This window comes from Arachis ipaensis, chromosome B09 (genome assembly GCF_000816755.2).
Source record: "Arachis ipaensis cultivar K30076 chromosome B09, Araip1.1, whole genome shotgun sequence".
Taxonomy (NCBI): domain Eukaryota; kingdom Viridiplantae; phylum Streptophyta; class Magnoliopsida; order Fabales; family Fabaceae; genus Arachis; species Arachis ipaensis.
Window position 1 is genome coordinate 48,983,563 of NC_029793.2, and position 11,560 is coordinate 48,995,122.

At 37.8% G+C, this 11,560-nt stretch overlaps 1 protein-coding gene across 1 annotated transcript; it reads right to left on the reverse strand.

The window, feature by feature from the left end:
• Positions 8,441-11,132, reverse strand: LOC107618533 (transmembrane protein adipocyte-associated 1 homolog). Its single transcript, XM_016320624.2, has 6 exons — positions 10,549-11,132; positions 9,716-9,907; positions 9,472-9,634; positions 9,275-9,377; positions 9,065-9,143; positions 8,441-8,898 (listed from the first exon to the last, which is right to left on the reverse strand). Exons 1-6 carry the CDS (start codon positions 10,831-10,833, stop codon positions 8,818-8,820), a joined length of 903 nt encoding a protein of 300 aa, XP_016176110.1. The 5' UTR covers positions 10,834-11,132; the 3' UTR covers positions 8,441-8,817.

Genomic DNA, 11,560 nt, shown 5'->3' on the forward strand with positions numbered 1-11,560 from the left:
TGAATAGCATGTGCCTAGTTAAATTTTGATCCTAATTGTTCATATTAATTTTTGCTTGTTGAAAATTAGGAAAAGAACTAGGAAATTTTGAAATTGCATCCATCACAACATACATACATACATATATAGGAGATAATTTTGGTGAAAAAAAACAACAAGGACTTTCCAAAAATTTTTGTTTTTAAGGGAATTCTATTGAATTGATTTGAAAAATTGTTTTTGAACTTGCTTGAATGAATTTTTGTTGAACATAGAAGAGAGATAGAACAAAATACCTTGTGAGTTTTTGAGCTTGAATGAGTGGTTACACATTTTAACCACTAATTTGGTTCATTGTGTGCTATATCTCTTCTATGATTGTGATCTTGGTTTTGCTTGATTCTTTATTTCCAATGATTGATATTTTGAATTGCATTGAGCATGATTGAGGCCATCTTTGATAAAAGCTTACTTTACCCATATAGCCTTACCCTTGCATCTACTATTGTTAACCCCTTTTGAGCTTTATTTACCCCATCGTTCTTGATATTAGTACATCACAACCTTAAGCGGAAAACTATGACTTACCTTGGATTGTATCCTTGATTAGCTTAGGTTGAGGAGTGTGTTTCAATTAAGTGTGGGGGAATTTTGGGAAACGTTGGTAGTGAATGAAATTGTTTGATTTTGGGTATTCATTGAAAATTTTGAAAAATAGGTGCACTCATGTATGAGCCACTAGAACTATATGCATTTTAAAAAAAAAATCATAAAAGGGGACAAAAGTTACCCCAAAGAGAAAAGAAATGAATAAGGAATGGATATGTGATGTAAGTGAAAGAGCATACATGAAAGTGTGTGAAAAAAGTGATGGAAAGTTAGGATTGCATTTTATTGTGATTTGGTTGATATAGGTTGAGTGAGATACTTGAGCTAATCAAAGATCCAATTCTTTAGTCCACTTAGCCATATCTATCCCACCTTAACCCTATCCCCATTACAACCCTAATAAGTCCTCATGATAATTGCATTCATGCATAACTACTTGATGATTGTTAGATGAGAAGCAATTCCTTGAAAGCATGATTAGAAGAGACTTGAGTGATTAAACTCCTAAACACCGAGTGTTGAGAGTGTATACATACCTAGTGAGAGTTCGATCACTGAATTCTATGTTCCCACATCTCTTATCATGCATTCTTGCAAGTTGCTTCTTTTTTATGAGTTAAATCAATTCAATAGATTTTGTTTACATCGAGTTAATTCTTTGCTTAGCCCTATATGTTATTACTCTTGCTTGGAATTTTATTGTCTGTTTTCACCAAACCAATAGGATACATAGATAGATATATAGATATAGATAGTATATAATATACTTGCATGCATATAGGTAGTTGAATTTAATAAGTTGATTACCTCTTTGATCATTCTCTTTGTTAGTTTAGCATGAGGACACGCTATTGTTTAAGTGTGGGGGAATTGATGAGTCCATATTTGATGGTATATTTTGATTCAATTTGGATGGATTCTAGCACATGAACTCATACTTAAGCACCAAAATAGCATACTCTTGTGTTTTGTCCCTAATCTGATCCTAAACATGAAAACATGCAATTTTGTCCTTTAATAGAGTAATTTAATCCCACTTTTGTGTCATTCGATGCCGTGATCTATTTCGTGAGTGATTTTAGGTCATTTAAGCAAGGTTGGCTAGGCAAAAGTGGAAGAAAGCATATACAAGGGAGAAAACATGAAGAAAACAAGGAAAAGCACACTCAGCGAAGTGTGCGTGCGCACAACCCTGCGTGCGTGCGTACAAGCGAGAATTTCCACGTGTGCGTACGCACAAGCACCTGTGCATTCGCACAGGTCCCTGCACGTGATTGCATTAATGAAACACGTGATGCGCGAATTTTGAGGCCTCTTGGCCCATTTTGGAAGGCTGGAAGGCTGAAATGGAAGGGTATATAAAGGGGATATCAACACATTTGAAGGCATTAGGACTTAGACTTTATTTTCCCTAGTTTCATATAGTAATTAGGAGTAGGAGTAGGAGTAGTGTAGCATTGCTCTCTTTGGGTTTAATTTCCATCTTCACGTAACATTTTATAGCAAGCTTAACTTTGAATTTTGATCATCTTCAATTGTAAGTACTCTTTAATTCCTCTTTAATTACATTGTCTTTATTTTCATTTCCTTTAGTTCAAGCACTTTGTTTATACTTGCAATTTTGAGTTCTTGAAGTTTTGATTGATGAATTTAATGTTTTATGCCTTCTTTATGTTTGTTTGGATGTTTATTGTTGGTATTGTTGATAGTTGGTTATAGTTTCCATTTTACTTTGCAATTTTCTCATGTTTTACTTTTATGCACACAAGGTGTTTGTGAAAATGCCAACTTTAGGTTTTGAGTAGATTTTCCCACCTTGGCTTGTGGTTTGAGTTCCTAGGATACTAGAGTCATAATGTCCGATATTTAGTAGTAATTCTTGGGTAGTTAGTTGACTCTTGTTTCCATTGACGCTAGCCTTTTATCAACTAGTTTGCTACGTTGGTTAGGACTTATGGATTAAGGTCAATTATGCTTGCTTGACTTACTCCTCGATGGTTGGGGTTGACTAGGCGAGATGGACTCATCATAATTACCATAGTTGCGGTTATGACGATGATAGGATTCCTTGGATCCTCATTCCCAAGTCAAGGCTCTTTATTGCATTTATAGCATTTTCACTAAGTTTTGATCTTGTCTTCTCTTTACTTGCATTAATTCTAATTTTGGTCATTCCTTAGTTCTTTTATTGCTTAGTTCTTTAAATCTTTCATTTCTTGCTTGAACACCCCCTTTTCCTCACAACTGAAAGAGAAACACTTTCAATTGCGTCCTAGGGAGAACGACCCGAGGTTGAACTACTCTTGATCTCGGTTATTTGATTTTGAATTTAAACATTTGATTTGGGGAATCAATTGTTGGTGCAGACTATACTCTCAACGAACATAATGCCAATTTGTGAAAAATCTAGATCGACATTAATTCTCTTTGTCAATGGATCCAGAAAATTTTAGAGCAAAGTATTAGTTTGGTCCTAACATTTGCGACGAATTCTGATTTGGTTCCTAATGTTTTAAAAGTTGTATTTTAGTCCCAAAAACTTTCAAACGTCCTGTTTCAACCACAAAAATATTTTAAGCGGGTTCAATGTTGTCCCATCATTTAATTTAAACAAACAATTCGCTTATTAAAGAGGAAAGATCATTCAATTTTAGTATGTAAATAAAATCGATCTACCAAAAATCACTAGTATAAAAGTTCTTTTCTAATTTTGAAGTGTCAGATTATTGATTGTTAGGATTTAGAATTTTGTACAAAAAAGAAATTGAGAAAAAGAAGTGTTATAACAAAGTTTTTGTTATGTTTTTCTAACACATGGAAGAAGATAATCAAGATATGACTTAGTAAGTAATGTTATTAATCTCTACGTCACTCATTCTGTTAACGATAGGACCATATTGAACCTGTTTGAAACTTTCTAGGACAGAATTGGGACGTTTAAAATATTAAAAACTAAATTGGGATTTATTCACGTTGAGGACCAAAATAATACTTTATCCAAAATTTTAATAGTGAGAACAATGTACATATAATATGTCAATAAAATAATTTTTATAATAATATAATATTATGGGTCAAATTTAATAAGATAATAGAGATAAATAAATATCATTATCACCTAATACTCAAGAAATTTCCAAATTTTAGTGGAGGCATGTGCCCCCCACAAATTCATACATAGTCTGTCCATTCGCTATACCGCTATAGCTATTAGTTTTGTTGCCTTGCTGTATAAGATTAAATATGTACTGAACCATGAACCTTGTGTTCTACAAAATTTTTATACCAATTTTGCATATATCAAGATAGCATAAACTCTTTGATTTGATTGTTTGTTTTAAAGGGACAAGCTCAAGCTGAGCATATTGACAGTGAGCAAGTCAAGCTCAGTGAGAAAAGACTAAGTTAGAGTAATCAAGAATTGGAAAAGCAAATCTTGAATGTGGTTGAGTCTGTTGAGAGTAGTTGAAACTAGGGAACTTAGTTAGGCTCAGCCCTCCTATAAAAGGAATGCGCGTGTAATTTAAAGAGTTTTTAATTCAATATAAAGTATTCAATTCAGTTTGCCCTGTTCATATGCTAGTTTGTTATTCATTCTTCTCTTCTCTCAGTTAGGTGTTCTTGCTTCCTAAGCTACTGCAAAACTCTGCTGCACTACAGCAACAATTGATCAACATTCCAAAAAATTAGAATCGTATAATTTGTTATTTCCATTTGCATGCCATGGCCTTTTGGATGAGATTCTGATGGGACTCAAGGAGGAGTTTGGTATTACTGTTGGAGAGAATAAAGCACGGATTATCACGACAGTTCAAGAATCAAGATGCTGCAGATCTTATAGAAGATATTTAGTAAATAGTGTCCTTAAAATATGAACTAGGCAAATTAACGTTAGAATACATCTATCAAAATAGTGCTATATGACACCAAGTAAATAATAGGGCAATTTACTGTAATAAATAAAATGCACCCAAAATTTACCAAAATGCACAAAATGGAAAAGGAATACCAAAATACATTTTTCGTCAAATCTATGTAAACCGCGACAGTGATCCCGCGGTTTGCAGAATACACGTAATCCGCTATAGGGGTGTCGCAGATTACGTGCAAGAAGAAGTGAATATAAACCGCGACAGGGGTGTCGCGGTTTACGTGTGTGCGTGAAATGTGCATAAACCGCTAGAGGGGTATAGCGGTTTTTGCATGACTATAAATATTTATATAAAACATAAAAACAAAGTGTGTGGTTAACAAAAAACATACATGACATACACCTAATTTAATGGAAATAAACTAAGTACAAACACATATAATACAAAAGTACATGGTAAATCCGACATACATAGGTATCATGAATGGAAAGATAAAATAGTAAGCTAGGGCCCCTGCCTATCCTGAATTTCATCGGCAGAGTCATGTCCAAATGCGCCCAGGAGATGCGACCCTGTACCACATCGAGTGGCGCGCTTCACTCTGGCTGGCCTCTGGCACTGCTGTGCTAGAGGATCGACCGGTATGCCCACGCCATATGCAGATGCAGGTGTCCCTCCCATGCCTAACCAACTGTCATACGGACTGCCAGCATGTTCATTCAGGTCTACATGTAGCTGGTGCTGGAATCCATGAGGGTCAGACACCTGTGGCTGGTACCACTGCATGTCATCCATATCTGGGCGGTACCCTTGTGCAACGTCCATCTGGGGCTGGGTCTCAGACACCTGATCCTGTGGGGTCTGCTGATGAAAATCTGGAGGGCCGTCATCCCAGATGAGATCTGCAAAGTCGGAATAGAACTGTGAACTCCCAACCTCGTGCTCCATATCCATCGTGAAGGTCGGGCCCGCCAGGTCATCATACATCTGGATGGATGTCGTGGTATACCTGGGAGCTGGAAACATGTGTAAGAGGAACCTCCTAGGTATCCGCCACTGCATGCTCAGTAGGTCTATCACTAGGACCAGCAGATGTGCCCCCCGATGAACCACCCCAACGCTGAGGACGGCCATGCCGGACACGGTGATCGGCATGTCCGACTCCGTCGCCACCGGATCTGTCATCCTGAATCATGTCATCCAGCCATCGCCACTCCCGGTCTGTAGCACGGGTACCAACGCATCATCGCCGCTCGACGCGCTTGTTATCTAGCACGTCTGGCATGGGTACCCTCGGAGGAGCCTGTGACGACCCTCTCTGAGCAACATCCTGTGATATCTCCTCAGCCCTAGGATCGGCAATCATGGAATCTGGCGATAGAAACCTAAGAGCCACTCTGTACCACCACCGCAGGAAGTCTGCAGACGGCCCGGGATCGGGCCCCCAGGGGATAGTCAGGACAGCATCGAACCTGTTCTGCCAACTAAGGTCTCATACCTGGTAGTAGGTCGGGAACCATCTGTCCCCACCCCTCCCATCCTTGGCATGGAGCCAATCAATGTTCGATGCCGGCTCAGGCTCGTGCTGAACACCACCCAGTTGTGGCAGAACCCTATCCACCTGGTGCCACTCAATGACGGCGAAGTATATCAGGCAAGTACATGCACGCCATAATCGACTGTGCTCCTCGGTGAGAATCTCTGGATGCACAACAGCCATCACGTCGAGCAAAGCATACGGCTCCCAGACAATCTACAGATGTTGACAAAATACATTAATTATTTAAGTGCTAGATGAAAATTTAACTTACAAATATATAGTTAAGTACTACATAAAAATTGAAAGAAAATGAATGAACTTACATCTCGATCGCCTAATCGGTCCAACACTAGGCGAAGTTGGATGACTCTCTCCCCCTTGCGGTCGAATGAAGGTAGATAAGTGGCCCACCTGAACGTAAAAGACGTTATGGAAAGTTAACATGCATAACCATAATAAAAATAGTTACAGTCTCAAGCATAACTATACAAATATGACTACATAGATGCCAATGGGAAGGAATATGTGTCGAAACCCCGCGGACTGAGGCTAGGAAAACGCCAAAAAATCCATGACTGCAGCAGCTGAAGAGGGCCTGCCAAGTTCGTCACGTTTCTGTTGGCCACCCGACACATGCACCGATATAGCCAGGCGAACGCCGCCGAACCCCAGCTATAACTGCCCATATCATCAAGCCTCGCAACAAAGGACAACCACCGTATATGAACCCGGTTTCCACTCTTGTCACCGAACAACTGAGTGGAAAGCAGCATCATAATGTAAGCCCGTGCATATATGCGTACGGTCTCCTTTGTAGCATCAGCTGGCAGCACCCTGAACCTCTCATGAAACCAGGTGAAGTGGACTGTATACTGCTTCACCTTATTCTGTGGTGGCAGCTCGCCAAACAGCTCCTCAAACCACTATAAACTTCTCAAAATCAGTAAGGCACCCGGATACAGGTAAACCATCCACAGGCAGCCCCAACTGGTATGCTACATCCTGCAGCGTGATAGTGCACTCTCCAAAGGGCATATGAAAGGTATGCGTCTCAGGACGCCACCGCTCAAGGAAAGCACTGACTAAGGGTTTGTCCAACTAGAACCACCTGGCGTTGAGTCTCGCCAAGTGGTACAAACTGGCCCTCTCCAGATATGGTATGATCCTGTCATGCAGAGGCATGTTCTGGTGCCTCCGGACACTATATATACACCTAGTCGGCTGGAGAATGTCACAGAATAAACCAAACATATAAAAAACCCAACATTAATTAATAGTCATCTACCACATAACTACAGTTTTAATGTTTATGCTGCTAACATACACTTTCTATTTTCTAATCACGAAATTCAATTAAAATAATAATTTAAATACTACATTTTCTGATTAAAATAATAATGTAAACCTAAATTTGAATACATTAACTAACAATAACAAAATTAAAAATAACCAAAATAACGAAAAATACAAACAACATTATACAAAATAAGTTAACTAAAAATTATAATGCTAACCTCTTTGTTTATGCTCCTGGCCACGTGCGCAACGCCGTTGAGTCTGTATAGACTGCGTGCCTCCGCCATGGTCACGACTCCTATCTCAACTCAAATCAACCAATATTCTCTCTATTCTTCTCTCTAGATTCCACTACTTCTCTCTCTAGAATAGATTTTCTTCCAGCAAATGTAATCCGCGAGACCCTTCCAGCGTATTTATAGTCATGCATAAACCGCTACACCCCTCTAGCGATTTATGCACATTTCACGCACACACGTAAACCGCGACACTCCTATCGCGGTTTATGTTCACTTCTTGCACGTAATCTGCGACACCCCTATAACGGATTACGTGTATTTTGTAAACCGCGGAACTCCTGTCGCGGTTTACATAAATTTGGCGAAAAATGCATTTTGGTATCCATTTTCCATTTTGTCCATTCTGATAAATTTGGTTTGCATTTTATTTATTATAGTAAATTGTCCTAAATAATAACTAAATTATCAGAAGTCACAAAAAAATAGTGACATCCATTTTTTCCCATTGTTCAAGCATTCTGTTTCTTTCTCTCGTCTTACTTCCTTCCTATTCCTTCTTTTGTCCACGGTGTTTTTTTTCAATGATCTTTTTCTCTTCTTTTTGTTTTCTTCTTCTTATTCCACCATCATCATCTTCCTTCTTATTTTCCTACCTATTTGTCTAATATTCTAGAAAACCAAGTACTAATTGGTCAAATTTTTTTAAAAGTAAAATCTAATTTATCCAATGCAAAATACAAAAAATATGGAACAATTTACATATCACTCTAAATATAATTTGAGCTATAAATTCGAATCAAGGAACAAAGGACACACTGTCTTAACTTAAAAATTAATTCCTCACTTTCTCATTTTACTAATTTTCTCACTTTCGAAAAATTTGATCTTTAAAAAATAACATCTTATACATTAATACCCCATATTTATTCAAGTATTCGGAAGTCTTAAGTGAGTGACATTGTCCTATTCAAGCTATATACAGCTTGCAATATCAGATACTGTGTTCCATAATGAACTGGTAGCTTGTACACAATGAAAAGTACAATTCTTGTTGAAAATAACGTAACACGCTAATTTTACACTAACTCGGTACGTTCGCAAACAGTACCCTCGGACTAATTACTTTTCTCACATTCTGGTAAATAACGTATAACAACAATTTCTTTATTATACATAATGCAACCAACTAACATATTTACAAAACATTTCGAGAACGGGAAGGATGAGCTGCAATTAGTACATTTGAGGCCATATTAATCTGATTTGAACAAATGATAGCACCTCACTCCCAATCGGTTTCAAAGAAACCAGCATCTTTCATTTCAGAGTAATAAACATTTTCCAAGTGCAAATCTTCCTCCTGTAATCAAAACACAATAAGAACGCTGGTTACATCAACAAATTAAGGAACTTCCATAGTGGCAACTATAGTGCTTATGTTATGATGGCTATGGCGACTGCGGGGTCCTCAAAAGTGTTATGAAAATTAAAGTAATTTTTTTTACTATTTAACAACGGTTTTTAATTTGGAAGAAGTCTGCCAGAAATGTTATATACAGAAGTGGAAGATAAAAGGCATGGTAACAAACAACTGTGACATGGTACAACCTGCAAACAAAAGTTAACACAGCATCAGTTTCATTAACCATCTTGTGAGTACAGATATAGACGAGTTATATTACAATTTTGTGCCCATCCAAGAATTTTTCAATCTTCAAAGCTATGTAGTAAAATCTTACCAGAAACCAAAAGCAGTGCCATTTCCACTAAGGCCACAAGCAAACAGTGCAAGTGCATTCATGATGAACAAGATGGTAACATACTTGTAAAACGCAGGTCTTGCTGCAATGAAAAACAAAGGGAATGAAGCTAAGCAAACACAAGCATAGGATAATTATGCACATGATGTAACAATGCAGACAATTATTAAACTCACCAGGTAACCTCTCTCTCCACTTGGAGTGATACATGAACAATATGAAGCCATAAATAACAGTTAGCACCAGCTTATGGATGACCCACAAGTTCCACTTCGTGTGGTGATTACTGTCGTTGGTGTCAATGAACAAAGGGATCCCAAATGCAAACAGATATATAGCCTAACAAAAAGGAAAAAGATCCAACAATTGATTCATACACAACCACAAGTAGAAGCAGGCTTCTAGCAGGGAAAAAGTTACCTTCAACAATATATCAAATCCAACAACAATTCCCGAGATACCAAAAGTCCTTGTCAATGGTTCTAAGCCAGTGGCATTATTCCCTTCAAATAAGAAGGCAAGCAGGCTCACTTCAAGAAACAGCATTCCTGAAGTAGTGAACAAGGATAACAAGTTCCATGCCAGCTCTTTTCCAGGAGAACACTCCCATACCTGTACCTCAACATAGAATTAAAACAATTTACCTTTCAGACACTAAGCTTATACATTTAAACACCTCCAGTGCCATAAATCCTTGCCTGATTTCACTTAGCTTATACATTTAAACACCTTACAATCAAGACATTCCTTAAACAACTATTGCTGAAAAGAATTAAAACTTCAAAACCAAACATCAAATAGCATTAGAAAACAATACAATACAACAACAAAGCCTTGGTCATGAATCAAATCTGAACTCAGCCCATCTATGCTTAAATCTCTTTTGAACGGCTCATTCAAAATCTTCTTAGCATTAACAGTAAACCATTTTTTTCTGGTCATCACCACCAATGTCTGCAATCCACTGGAGCTCAACAAAAACGCTTCCAAAAGCTCTTTACTATTTTTTTTCCCAATGCACAAAACTTAACATGAAACACCACTTGAAAATATAATGTGCTGATAAAAAAAAGTTGAAATTTTAATATAAATGCAAGTCAAAAGAGTCTTTCAGTATACACTAATCAGTAGTTACCTTTTAAGCCAATTACTGTACAAGTAAAAAATTAAACACAAGTAGACAAGGGGTTGATGCATCAAAATTAATTTCAATAACAAACAAACGAATATGAAAGACTCATAATGTGAGCGACCTGAAAAGTTGACCAAGCAAGGTTGAGCAAGCTAACGAGCCAAAGGGAGAAGTAATAGGAGATGATGATGTGAGAGCGGCCATGTGAGAGCTTCCGGAAGCTGTTTCTAGATTGAAGTGCCAAGTACAGAACGAACAAGAACGACGCGATTATCAGCACCGCGTTGTGCCAGAACCCGTGGCACTCGAAAACCCAATCGTGGAACCTTCCAGAAAGTACTGGAATTTCAGAAGATGACGAAGAAGAAGAATTTGCTGCAGATGCTGACAGTACCGACTGCGGCATTTTTCTCCCCTTGCGAGGGAAGTGTGGGGAAAGGGAAATTGGGGGTGGAAGTAAAAACCCTAATTAGGGATTATATATGAGAATGGAATTGGGAATTGCACAGCAGGAAGATTGATCGATCAATGCGGGGGCTATGGAAATGGTGACATGTTAAGGTTATCGTGCCTCGTGGGAGTCAGGAAAGCCAAAAACATAGAAAAATGGAAATAATGGCATGGGGGGTGGTTCAAAGTTTTGGGATTTGTTTGATCATGGATTCTGCTATGTCTATGGTCTCTACTCTCTTATTTTAATATAAAATCATACTTTTGCATTTATGTTTGATAAATTAAATTAAAAATAATTTTCAATAAATACAAGTAACAACAATTACATTTGGTAAATTAACTTTTAAAATTTAAAAATATTATAAAAGACATAAATTTAAGCATTAAATTTAAAAATTAGTTAATAGATAAGGTTATACTAAACTTTTAAATTTTGGTAACCGCTTTTTAGTGGGCGGTGACCTTGCTGTATTAGGCCTTTTCAGACCTATTGGTTGATATCCGACCTCTTTGGAAGAGGTCGGGGGAGGTAGAAGGGCTCTCCTAGAAGGTCGGCCATTTACCCTTTATCGGCTCAGACCTAGTTCTCGGGTCAAATTATGAACAGTGTCCCTACTTAAACTTTGATTTTTTAATAGGTTGTGCTCAAGCATCCTTTTGTCGAACACATCTTCCCTGGG

What these genes read in the sequence shown, in the direction of transcription:
- LOC107618533 (XM_016320624.2), bottom strand. Translation starts at nt 10,833, where the DNA reads ATGCCGCAGTCGGTACTGTCAGCATCTGCAGCAAATTCTTCTTCTTCG. An exon ending in TTGCTTGGTCAACTTTTCAG is followed by an intron (nt 9,908 to 10,548) that starts GTCGCTCACATT and finishes GTTGAGGTACAG; the next exon opens with GTATGGGAGTGTTCTCCTGG. An exon ending in GTGGAGAGAGAGGTTACCTG is followed by an intron (nt 9,378 to 9,471) that starts GTGAGTTTAATA and finishes TTTTCATTGCAG; the next exon opens with CAAGACCTGCGTTTTACAAG.